This window comes from Protopterus annectens, chromosome 2.part2 (genome assembly GCF_019279795.1).
Source record: "Protopterus annectens isolate FY-2018-M chromosome 2.part2, PAN1.0, whole genome shotgun sequence".
Taxonomy (NCBI): Eukaryota; Metazoa; Chordata; order Ceratodontiformes; family Protopteridae; genus Protopterus; species Protopterus annectens.
The window spans coordinates 1,107,817,016-1,107,831,062 of NC_056730.1; the positions used below are offsets into that span (position 1 = coordinate 1,107,817,016).

The following is a 14,047-nucleotide window of genomic DNA, read 5'->3' on the forward strand; positions in this document are numbered from 1 at the left end:
AATTTATGAAAAATAATGAACATTCATTGTATAATTAAAAAAAAACAATTTTCTCCTTAAGTTTTAAAATGAATTCCTGCAGCTCATGGCTCACCCTGTGCACTGAATAACATGACAACATTTTGCCTTTTATACAAGGGGACAGATAACATTCAAGTAACAGGGCAAGCTCACACTGGGGCCGTACTCCATTCATGTATTGCAGTGCATCACCATGTTAGCCTTATAAAATACCTTGAAATTCAGTGCACAGGGGTGAGCACAGTCAGCTGCAGGAATTAATTTTAAAAATCACTCACAACATTTCATAAGCATTGCTTAATAAAAAAACAGAGACAGTGATACATTTTAAAAAGTCTTACAAACAAGTGTACATTAAAGTAAGACAACTACTCAGTTTTCTTATCAAATCTCCAAAATTTAAGTTTGAACTCAGTTTAGTTTCAGTGGTAGAAAGTAATAAAAACTGAAGGGGACAATTCTGAATGTAATATGCTAGCAGTAGTAACATGATCAACCAACCACAGAAAACTGCACATATTCTTACAGAAAAAAATGCACAGACTTCACAATAAGCAAAATAATATATGAGTGCTACAGTCACAAGGTGAGATATCCTTACTTAAATACAGCTATGACAAGTACTGCCACAAATAAAATTAAAAAACTTGGAGTTGCATGGGACCAGATAGCATTCATGGTTTTCCATCCATGATTAAGGAAAACTTAGCTAAACCCTTATTAATTAGTCACATCAAAAAATGTTAGAATGTAGTCAAGTCCCTGATGTCTGGAGACGGGCTGTAGTGGTACAAATTCACAAAGTGAAGGTTACATCAGACCCAAACAATTTTAGACTCATCAGCTTGACCAGTAATCCATGCAAAATCATGAAGAGTATTATAATGCAGCTTATTTAAAAATGACACAGGGAACATATTTATCTTAGATATGGAACATAGGGGTTTGTTAGAGAGAGATCTTGCCTTTTAAATCTTGTAGGATTCTTTGAGGAGGTAACAGCACAACCTGAGGTAGGTCTAGCAGTATGAACTGGTTATTGTGACCATGCTAATACATTCAGCACTTTTTAACTTAAGGGAATAACTGACAGGCTAAAAGGATTATGTGTCAATCCATACGCAATTCAATGTGTAATCCACTGGGCAGGAACAGAATGTAACAGGTCAGGGTGGTGGACTGTTACCTGTCTATTCAAACAAGCATTACAAGTGATATTCTATATGATTATTTCTGCATTTTAATTCTCAGATATAAAAGTGGGAGATAGGCTGTTGATAACCACATATGGATGGTGAAGTTGTCCAAGATGGTCTAAAAAATATATATACTCGGTACAGTAGTAATGACTTCTTTAATGTCAGTGTTAGTCTTTTTTAAATTTCAGCTGATGTGCATGTCTACCAAAATGAGGAAACATATTATATAGTCCAGCTAATTCTTAGTGTCATGTCTCATGACTCCACACACACACACACACACACACACACACACACACACACACACACACACACACACACACAATGTAGCATTTTATACCTCAGTGATCTAAGCCACTACTGAATATGATGCTACATTTTGTACTCTTTGAACAAGCCAAATGAAAGAATGTAAAAAGTTAGAGTTATTGCTTAGCAGAAAAAATACAGGTCTGGAAGACTTGAACTATCCAGAAAGGCTTCAGAAACTGCCATTTTATTCTGTTTTTTGCAGGTTACTCAAAGGTGACCTCTGCCGTGTTAACAGGGCAATTTCTGATGTGTGAACTCACCACTGACTGAACCAGCACTAGGTCAGGGAACGTAATACAAAACTAAGTATAAATAATAGAAAAAAGTAATAGATACATCAAGCAACATTGAATACCCTTCCCCTTAATATAAGGAGAAATTAGTCACTAATAGTCTTCAAAAATAAGCATGCTATGTGTATGCAGACAAGAATACATCAGTATGAGCTAACAGCAATCGGGCTTCTTGAAATCCAGTATGTCATAAGCTTGACAATGAAACCTATGAATTTATATTGTATAAAATACCTAACGTGGTTAGATTTGTGTCTGCTGAGGGAAGTAATTGTAATAATGAGTTGGAATCCTATTTCTACAACGGCTGTATACACCATATAAGTTTATTTATTATTTTATTTTGCTTTTGTTTACCAGGTTTGTCTAACTGGGTTTAGTCAAAAACCCTTTTCAGCAGAGATCTAGGAAGAATAGCTCCACCATACTACAAACATTTTTAAACAGATATTTAGTAACACACATGAGCAGATATTAAATAATATACATCAACAACGGCACATACATTTGCTAATTAGATTAAAGTCATATGAAACGAGGCAACTATTACAGTATAAAAGATACTTCTGCATTAATAGGTGCCAAATATTGAGCAATAAAAGGTGTGCTAATGAGACTGTGAGATAGATAATACAGCATGCGATTAGTGCTTAAAAATTCAAAGAAATGGAGGCGAGGGAAGGAACTAGTTAGGGAAGAAGAGTTAATACTCTAGCAAACAGATGGGGGATAAAACAGGATGGAAGCAGGAGTGAGAAGTTTCACAAAACAATGTATACAGCTGAGAAATGGTAGTAAAACTATTCATGTATTGGTGAAGACGTGATGCAGGGTATAAGATATTGAAAGAAGAGAAATGGTTTAATGAGATGGCAAGCTGAAGAAAACAGTGGCCTGTACTTGGTCTCCTACAGACTGTTGAGGGGAAATCTATATCTAACCTACAGTGCATTCTCTGATCCAGCCCTGATGGATCTGCTGCACATTCACAAAATAAACAGTACTAACCAAAACATGTTGGAGGGATAGGTATGTGTCTCAGACATTACTGGGAACGGACTCCCCATTCATGTGAAACACAGCTCTTAACTAAGCCTATTTAAATGCAGTTTGGACCAGTGAATGGGAAATTGCAAATTCACCCCTGCCTTCTCACATATGGTCCTTATGGATAGGGAAAGTTTGTAGGTGGCCTAAGTCATATGTATATACCAAGGCTATTCTAATCCTTGGGCATTGATAATTGGAAAAACTGGGGCAAGAAGGGCTAGGCTGAAAAAGGCTTTAGGGCTGTTAGCCTTGTAACCTCCTATGATCCTAAGAAACACATGGATCCAAACCTTATTATGTTAGTGCATACATATTGCTTCTAGAGCTGCACATGTTTACTGTAAATGGTATCCAGCTACTTTCATTTGGAGTGAAAATATCATTTTTATTTTTCATCTGCTTCAGTTTGTGTTGCATACATGCAACTTACTCCTACAAAAACACCTGCAGTTAATTCACTGCAAAGTAGTGATTACAGACAGAAATGACTATTACAGAGTTAGCAATACAAATCATAGAACAGTACCTACATTTATCTGGTGGTATAATTTGTTTACTCTGTTAAACACACACACACGCACGCACGCACACACACACACACACACACACACACACACACACACACACACACTCACACACACACACACACATGCATGCACACACTTTAATTCACTTTTTTCCTTAAAGAGTTACTTGAAGCACAAATAATGCTAAATATTAGCATTATCACCTCCTCAGTCCCAAGAACAATTTTATAAAACATGTATCATCCTGTGAGAGATACTTGATGAATAGGGTGCAAGGTAAAGTCTCAAGGCACGCAAAGCCTTCAATGACTGCATTTTTTCTTTGCATGAAGGCATATTTTGATACTCTAGAGAAAGGAAGCTTGAAAATGCTCAGCTACCTATGCCCAAGTTATATATGCCACCACAAAACCCTTAAGAACCCATACCTATTAAATTTTATTGGGAAGCGTGGCTAGACTTAAGAAGGCCATTGGGTCAATAGCCTAGTATTCTACTATGATACTGTGATTATTCTGGAGATGTACAGGAGTAGATCCGTTGATTTGATAGGTGAAGTTTTAATTGTGTTTTAAATGATTGTGCATTCTGAATGGATTTTAGTGGTAGCGGGATGTGGTTCCATTATTTATCTGCACTGTTTGAATATAGAGAGTCACCTGCAGTATTATATAATTTGATTATTGTGGTTAGTGATTTTTCTCTAGAGAGTAAAACTCAACTGGGGGAGTAGTGCTGTATTAAGCTGTTAGGAGCTGGGCAATTTTCTGGTTTACAGAGACATTTGTGCACTGTAGTTAGTTAGTTCCATCAACTCTTCACCTGATACTACCATAAACAAATACAAAAAAATCAGGGAACACATTTAAATGGACAAATCTGTTCTAGCTTCTTATATAGCCTCCTTTAACTGTTTCATATGGATGCATTTTATGTTTTCTGCATGGAGTCCTTTGATAGTAGCAAATGTGTGATAACAATTAACATTATGTTTGATATGCAATCCCTGAATGCAATGACACATAATGAGGCGTGTGTTCTGGTGGATTTAACCATACCTAATGCAGTCCTGTCAAAAACATAGTAGGTGAGAATCCAAGTTTTGTATATAAAATGGCTAAAACTTCAAAACATTGATGGAGAAACCTTGTCAAATAAGTTAAACATGACAAATTAATTATGGGTCCAAGGCAGCCACGGAATGTGCTTTTTGTAAACAGTGCTCATATATTCTTGAGGACCAATGCTTATCCTTAGGGGAAAATAAAGTTACCTTAGAAAAAGGAAATTGTTCAACTTATGAGGTTATATACATGGCCAAATGTATGGGATGTTCAGAATTTTATGTGGAGAAAACTGTGCACACATTAAGGAAACGGATTTATGAACAAGTCTATGATATAAAGAAGAATGTGAACAACATAGTATACAGACATTCTTTAAGTTGTGTTACTTTCATAGCTTTAAGTTTGATATACGGGAGAAGGTACTTATTAACATCAAGGGGAGCATGGGAAACAGGATTAAAATACAGGGAGCTAATGCAGCAAATATGGTTAAACCCAGGGACCAACCCCTCAAGTCTGAATGAACAGATTTCAATTAAACCGGTCCTGAAACTAGCTGTCAAACTAACAATAATTAAACTGCATCATGGGGCATGTTCAAATTCGGTATATAATAGTTTATTTTTATTTAATTTACATTTAATTATTAAATGAATTGAAATATAGTTGCAAATGCATTTTTATCTGCTACTATTATAATGATATGTATGAAGCATTTTATGCTGTAATTATTTTGTTTGTTGGTAAGGAAACAAATTAAGGATGAAATGCTGATACTGTTTTATGGATACTTAATAGTGTTTTTAATTTCTTTCCTTTCTTAATTTATTGAGAACACTGCTAAAAGTTCAAATAGCTGAAATGTGCATTTTAAGTTTTGAAATGTTGAATTAAGGTCAACTTAGTGCTGTGTTTGTTGGTTAAAACACGTTCAGGGTTCTGATGAAGTCCCAGTGTTTGAATGGACAAAAGCACTTAACATGCATTTGTTCTTTGACAGTTTTTATTAAATTCTATGTATCATACAAGTTGTCATTTTGTTTGATGTACCATTCTATTTTACTTGCAGGTTACAGTCAAAAACTATAACTAAGTGACACTATCGCCAAAAGGTGAACAAATCTCTAATCTGCCAGACATTCTAATGCCTTATAATTACATAATGGGCTGAGATATAATTGGCATTATTACTGTTTATAATTTATTTCTTTATTGTAATAAATGCTAGTCCTCTTGTGTGGGTCACTAGAAGACTTACTATTGACAGATGAGATGTTCTGTCCAGTTCTGGAATACTGAGAATCCACCACTGAATAATTTTAAATATAATCAGAACTCTGAGACAGCAAACAAATAAAAAGAAATCTGCTTTCTAAGAAGATATTATTTAAATGGTAATTTGTTAAGCAACCACGACTTACTGTTCACATAAAAGAGCAAACTATAAAAAAAAGTAGTGCCAAGGCATATGTACTGCATACTTACTTGTTATGGTAAATAATGGGGGTGTACACCTCCTGTACAAATTCTGGGCCACTGGACTTCCCAAAAATGACCTACAAAGTAATAACAGAAAATGATAATCAGCAATGCTCAGAACAGAATATAATATTCAGTTGTCTCATCAATTAAATAACATGTTATCCATTCTTTTATCATTGCTGACATTTATGGCTTGAATAATTATTTCGCACGCAATAAATGTATAGCTTTGTATATGGCAAGTCCAGCAGTTAACAATATATATATTATGTTAGAGGTAAACATCAGTGTAAGGTAAACAAAAATCATTCTGTTAATGTATACATGACTAGAGAGTTCTCATTCTGAAGTATGAGACCTGATAATACAATTTACAACACTTTAAAAAATAAACTTTGATTCAGTTAAAAAAAACAGTGCATCCTGTAATGTGTTACACTTTCAAGTATTTTCACAGGATGCTGTAACTCCAGGCATTCTCTGATTTGGGGTGGGGGTTCCCACATCCTTGCTATTTCTGCATACTAACTCAGACTCTTTTACTTTAGAGTAAAGGGTATACCCTGAGAGAACACAGTCTTAAAGTACGTACATATTTCCTAGTTACACTTGCAGTTTTGTAGCTCTAAGGACAGCAATTATAGTCTTTAAAGAGTCGGCAGGTTCCCTGGTTTAAGACTGGATTCTCATACTATGGCTATTATTTTAATTTCACCTTTATTTTATACAGGGAACTGATGGAACTGGGGTTGTATTTGCTTAGTACATATGCCATATGGATAGATTATTTCCTCTTGCCATCATATTATGTTAGATTGTCTTGAAAACCACAGCAATAAACATTTCAGGCATTAAGATATAGTGATCTACTCTGGATTCCCACCAACAAACAACTTTGGACAACTGCCTAATGAAACTGTCCCACCATGTGATTTACCATCATGCAAAGTAAAATAACAATAAATGAATAATCAACAGGATGCCTTCTGTGCAGTCTACATGTCCTCCTTGTGTTTGTGTGGGTTTCCTCCAGGTGCTCCGGTTTCCTCCCACATTCCAAAGACATGCAGTAAGTGGATTGGACACTCTAAATTGGCCATAGGTGTGATTGTGCATGTGAGTGCATTATATGGAAAAACAACCATGACAGGGCTAGTCACCCAGAGGTATGAATTTTGGCTCTTGATGATTGTCACTGCTTTAGTGTCATCCCAACCCCATGTGCAAAAATGAGAAAAATGGGTGGTGGATGGGTGGATGTAAATGAATAATCAATGTTTTTGTTGGGGGCTACATCTCTTGTTATAGGATCTTCTCACTCACATCCATAATTACTAAATGTACAAACTCTAAGGACTCAGAGACACAGACTAAAATGAATAGCAGAATTCCCTTTATTCTAAGTTTATGGAAGTTTAAAGTTACTATAAATTGTGGTGGTGGTGAAGATCACCATTTGAGGATGAAAGGGATGCAACCCTTTACATAATGACTTTTACAAATAGTCAACAGTTTCTGTTTTCCACAAAGGCAGTTGGGTGTCAGAGCAGTGTGGGTGGGCAGTCAAGAGCAGGTAGTTCACTGGAATGAAAGACAAATAGACCCAGATGTATCTCACATATAAAGCTAAATACTAAAGCCATACAATTCCAAAGTCAAAAACAGTTATATTTTTGTGTTGAATAGAAACACATTATTACTGTAACAAAGTAGGCAAATTATATGGCAGATGACATTTCCAATGTACTAAAATTATTCATGACCCATGTATTTCAACCGTTATACTTGTTTTGCTGACCTGTCTGCAGAGTTGTCAGTTAAGCCTGCATTTCTCCAGCTACGAGTTTAGTTCAGGGCTCAGCTGTGCTGGCTAAAGATACTAATTGGTCAGTGATGTCAAAATGAGTGGACATTTAGGCTAATATCAAGGTAGTCTTTCTATTATAATGGTCAGTTTGAGATCTTCAACAATCGTATTACTGGCATCCCACAGCATGACAATTTTGCTACAAGTCCTTCTAATTGGATGTTAAGGAATTACAACTGAAGTAGTTTAAAGAACACGTGCTCCATGTTTCTCCAGTCAAAAAATAATCTAAACAATTCACTGATATATGTAACAAGGACATAAATGTATGTAATATTGAAAGCATTTGTTTTTCTGTCTTCTTAGGAAATGCAGTCCATGGCTCCCCCGGTTAAAAAAGTGGCCCTGATTTTCATCCCCACTTTTTAAGTAGCTAATGTTAGTAAAAGATATTGAACAACTACATGGCAGTGAGGATTCTGAATCTTGGATTTATTAAAGAACAGATTAATAGAGATTATAGGAAAATAATAGAGACATTTAAATAAAACTGATGAAAATCCACCTTAATGTTATGTAAATAACTGAAAAAAGTAACTACAGGTAAAGGCCTTTCTTGAATATATGAATTTAGATTCAATAAGATTTATTTGCAATGAGTTTTAATTTAATTAATCTCTGATTATAAAGGGAGTGAAATGGTGTAACAGTGCACTGAGGAAGGTAGATCAATGGTAAATTTGTTAACAAATGGAGAAAACACCAATGGCCTCAGGATGGTAACTTATGGCGCACTAGAAGGGAAAAAGAGAAGATTCAAGGAAGGAGTGCCAAATTCTTAAATGAGATGCCCATCCAATGAATAACCCATGAACCTTGCTGTAGGCACACTGCAACATCTGGAGCTACACAGAATGCCAGTCAAAAAGGAGTTAACAACAAGGGCAAAGGCCAGTGAAGGCAGCACCTGCAAAGACCCCCTTTAGCCATAGTGCACAGTAAGCAGTCTACTAGGAACCAAAGAACATGTATTTTTCCCTGTCTGAAGCCATACTAGAAGACAGAAAAAGTCCACATTTGTCAAGATATCATTGATTCATTGCTTTTGTTGTTCTACTACTATGCTTGACAATAAAGACTTGCCTGTATGGTTAATGTGATGGGTGCTCCAGGGATGTCTGGTGGGATATCCACTGTTTCTTTCCATATAGATTGAAATGTCCCTTGTGTTAGTGACAGGCTGTGGGTATGGACCATGGAGATAGTGATGAACAGTACTTCAGGACTCACAAGTCTGATCCATATCCACTGTTTTAGACAGCTTCATTTTCATCACTATTCAGCATTCTTGACAAAGTTAATTCTGTCTTTTCAATAAGCACTGATACATTAGCTACTGTCTAACCTAACTTCAGACTATCTCCCTAAATATCTCATTCATAAATATTCAGGGTCGGCTACACTAGTTTCCTCTTCAAACCCCAGAGTACTATGCAAGCCATAGTCCTCCACCTTCTGGCAACTGCTCTCACCCCATCTGTGGCCAGTCTGATTGCATTAGGCATTCTAAGACAGTGTAGCAACTATATTAAGTTTAATGACTGCCCTCTGCTTCTACCAATTGATAGTACAGCTTGTGAGAGATGTATATATTTAATAAACATTGATAGAATTCTCTTGCCCCAGCCTTCTATCAGTAAGCATCATATCTCCACAACAATGTATCAATCACAGCACACAACTAGACCCATAATATATGCTCAGGCTATAAAGAACAAAATGCCCAAATCTCCCAGAACTTACTGTAAAATATCCCAGCCTCCAGCACCCAAGACAACACCTGCTCGTTCTCCCTCATACATACTGCACATCCACAGAGTCATCAGGAAAGCAAGTATAAAGCCATAAAGCTCAATAAGTCTGCGTTCACACAGGGAAACGATTTAGACACCAGTGACTCTGTAGTTGGTCATAAAGACTCCGCACTCACTAAACTAAACTAAACAGGGTGATTGTAAGCTTGTTGACACCAAATGGCCATGGTTTTTGACACACTCTTTATGATGGTATTATTTTAAAAATAGACAAGCTTGATGTAAACCCCTACATCATCTGATATACTGCAAATTGGCTATCCAACAGATCACAAGTTGTGAAAGTTACTGGTACCCTCTCTGAATGTAAAATTATAACTCGCAGAGTGCCACACGGATCAGTTCTGGGCCCTCTCCTGTTTGGCATTTATTTGGAGGTAGATACTTTAGGCTATCAGTCTGAGAATTATTACAAGGCTAGCTAATAACCAGAGATGCGAATCAAACCTATTTTGCAGACATACAAGCCAATATACCATCATTTGGTAGAAAATTTGCTCCCACCATGTGTCTCCCTATTTGTCACCTCAGACCTTGTTTACAAGGTTCAAAGCATCAAAAATATATCATCAGTGTTTTACAAGGCAGATATTCTTCCAAGGCGGGAAAGAGGAATCACTAAACTTCAGTAATTTCTTCATGCTCAGGTGCAAGCCAAGACTGAGCCCTTACTGTCCTTGGTCCCAAAAGGAGAATCCATCTCTCAAGAAAGACAGAATCAAGCACATAGCATAAGAGACAGTAAATTCACCCTAAGGACCAGGTGTCAGGGATAAGGGAAGTCATCAGGTCAGGTTTACTTTATGCAGTTTTAGGTCTGCCATCTTTGATGCAGTGTGGCAGTTTGCTAGTTCTGTTAACCAGTGGGTAACCACAGATCAATGATCACTTGTAACTAGAAGTTGTACAGAAGATTTTTGATATCTATTTGTGCTACTTGTTGGTATTAGGTCAAGGAGAGAGGTTGGCCATTGTGTAATTAGGGTGTGTATTGCTTGTGATTGGCTGAGGCATTATCAAGCAGCAACAGTCACACCACTGGAATAGTTTTAGTCAGCATATTACTGTTGAAGTCATCAAGAATAGCAAGTTTCCTTTAGCACAGATGATGCAGGTGTTACTTGGATAAAACTAAAGAGCTAAAGAAAACAGGATTTTAGGTGGGAACAGCAAATCATTCATTTGGAAAGACAGGTTGGTGTTGTAGAAGAGAAAAACATCTTTGTCTTAGAGACTCATGGGTCTTACATGGTTACGGTCAGTAATAATTCAGTTTAGGCCATTATTTGTCTAGTGGTGAAACTGTATCCATGAGGCTATGTTTGTGGCTAATGACATTATTCCAACTTTAAATAATTCACCTAACCCATCCATTCTTATACAGGTATATTAAGAAAAAACATGAAGGAATTCAGAAGTTATGTTTTAGCAAAGCCTATGTAATGGCCATGGTACCTGGATAGTATTGCAGTAATTAGACATCCAGGTCAGTGGACTTGTTAATAAGATAGCTTGCACTGACAGGATGATTTGGCTTGTGAAACAGCTCAGCGAAGCATCATATCTTTCTTAAACTGCTTGTGTTTTCTAGAGGTATGACAGCGGTTTGAAGTCTAGTTAACTGAAGCCTGACTTGCTGAGAAATCTGGACTGACAGAGTTTATCAGCTGCAAAATTACTGAAAATCTTAACCAAAGGAAAATAAAAATATGTGACTGCATGCTACTCTATACTTTCTGTGAAGAGGGTCTAAGACCCCACACCTCATAGTCTATATTAAATCTAAGGTCACCGTTGTTATTGAAGTAACAGCATGGGAACTCATGCTGCGTTCCCTCATCAGTTACTTTCACAGTCAAGAAGCTCCATCAGTGTAGATATTTCAGTGAATCAATGTGTAGATCATTAAACTTGAACAACTAGATGTAATACCTAAAATGAAGTTTATGTATTAAACTTTCAAACCAAGAGTAAAAAGGTCACACAGACAAACCACTTGGTAAAAACTACAAGAAAAACCTAGCCAAGCTAGAGGTTTTACTGTGTGATACTTTAAGCCTCCTGTAATAGAGGCCCATGGGATATATGAAAATGACAATTTAAGGACATCAAGTGTTTCAATTACATGGCTTCCGAATGTGCATATGTTTTCACTTTTTCTTTTTAAGTCTTATGGAAAACTCAACTAGGTGTGGAACATGCATGGTTCAGGCCACTTATGACCTCATCAGCACAACATAAATGAACTGTTTGGCTATAGTTTAGAAACACAGGGTCTTTTAACCCAGCTGATGTCCATATCCGTTAAGGTGTCTACAAAATATTCCACCTAACATCCAAACCAGAAGACAAAAAGGCCACACAGACAAACCAATTAGTAAAACTACAAGAAAAACCTAGCCAAGCTAAAGTTTTCACTGTGTGATAGCCTAAACCTCCTGTAATAGAGCCCCATGGGATACATGCAAATGACCCCTTAAGGACATCAAATGTTTCAGCAGACACCTTAATGGATATGGACATCAGCTGGGTTTAAAAACCCTGTGTTTCTAAAGTACAGCCAAACAGTCCACTTATGCTGTGCTAATGAGGTCATAAGAAGTTCATAAGAAAGCATATATCCCATGGGCCTCTATTACAGGAGGTTTAAGGTATCACACAGTGAAACCTCTAACTTGTCTAGGTTTTTCTTATAGTTTTTGTGTATTAAACTGTAACAAATGGTTATACCACCGAAGATGCAGTTTGTTTATGTTTGATACCAGACATCATTTGTACTGGTAAGGTGAAATTAGAAACCAAGATAACCACTGCACAGAATAATTAAATATATCCCTGTGCTCTGGTATGTCCACAAATTCCTTTACTTGTTCTATACCAGACAGATACAATGCTCCTATATGAATTTAACAGGGTGGAGACAATAACAGTTTGCACTTTATTGTGTTTTTTTTTTGTGATTACCAGTCTGACCCATTTCTCAGCACTTTCTAATTTACAATGTTTTGTATAACTTTGTATTTCAAATAAGCAGTAGTGGGCTTGTGCTATTTTGGGGTGTCCAACCTTTTGACTTGCCGGGGCCGCATTGAGTGAACAGAAATTGTCCTGGGGCCGCATATAAAATATATCATATAGTTAACTCTTTTACAAAGTCGACCTTCTGGCTGTACTGTAGGTGCATATGAACAATGAATAAATGCAATAAATGCCTAATAGTTGCCTTAAAATTCTAATTCTCATTCTAACTCTCTACTCTAACAGTACAGTTAACTCTAACATCTTAGTTTATATATATATATATATATATATATATATATATATATATATATATATATGTTTTTTACAAATCAACAGATATTCACTACAGCACTAACATTTCTCACTGGGAAAACCACTCCAGCAGTCCAACTACGTAAAATGTTAACATTAGCAGTCCTACAATACTATAATCCACAAAAATAAGCCAACAAATTTGCAAGAAAGTAAAGAATTCACATTACTGACTTAATAAAACAATTCTAAATAAGTTACAAGAGGGTCTCATCCAAACAAATGACTGGTGCCAAAAACATGGCCTCAAGCTAAATGTCAAAAATGCATCATCATCCCCTTTGGGGAGAGTCATGTCCCCACAAATTATCACATTAATAACAATGTTGTAAGCACGCAATCAGTTGTGAGGTGCTTGGGCACTCTGGTTGATAGAAACCTGACTTTTGACCACCATGTTGTCTCCATTGTATGGAAAGATTTTTACATGGCCCACCTCATTAGTAAGGGTATCTCATCCAGGGACAAGGTGATCATAACATCAAAACCACCAAAAGAATCAGCACTTTCACGCCTGCCTGATGAAGCGACAAGAGCAGTCGTGAAAGCACTAACGTTATTTTACCTTTATTCTTTTTAAAAACGTCAGTGTTTGGTTGTGTTGGTGCTGTCTCTTTTTCAGTTGGTCTTGCTATTCTGCACCTCTCTGCACTCTGAGCCGTTTATTTTATTTATTTATTTTTTGTGATCATATCATCCCTGTATTCTTTCGTTATAAGAGCCATTGCTGAGTGCAAAGCCGCTTTTGGCATGTGCCTCAGCAAAACATCCTGCCAAAAGAAAGACTACAACCATTTCTGACAAAAAAGGTCAAAGGACTAAGTTCACTTAGTTATCCAAACAGACTACAAAGCTTCTTGCTTTCCTCTGTCTCTCACTGGCCCCTATAAATTTCATCACTGGCTTGCTTTCCAGGCTTAGAAAGATCCTGCCTTAAGAGACTTCCTCCACCTCAGAAATACTGGTTATACTTAAAACGCTCATTACAAAGACCACAGCCTTCACTGCAACATAAACAAGCCACATTGTATGGACAGGGTCTTGACACAAAAACTTCAACTTCTGTCAAAAGCTCCTCTCAT

General features: G+C 36.7%; 1 protein-coding gene across 1 annotated transcript in view; it reads right to left on the reverse strand.

Moving 5' to 3' along the window:
* DOCK8 (dedicator of cytokinesis 8) overlaps positions 1-14,047 on the reverse strand; it is a 1,731,107-nt gene that overhangs the window by 928,795 nt on the left and 788,265 nt on the right. Inside the window, exon 17 of the mRNA XM_044064485.1 lies at positions 5,955-6,025. Coding sequence (XP_043920420.1) covers positions 5,955-6,025 — 71 coding nt within the window. The remainder of the gene's footprint in view (positions 1-5,954; positions 6,026-14,047) is intronic.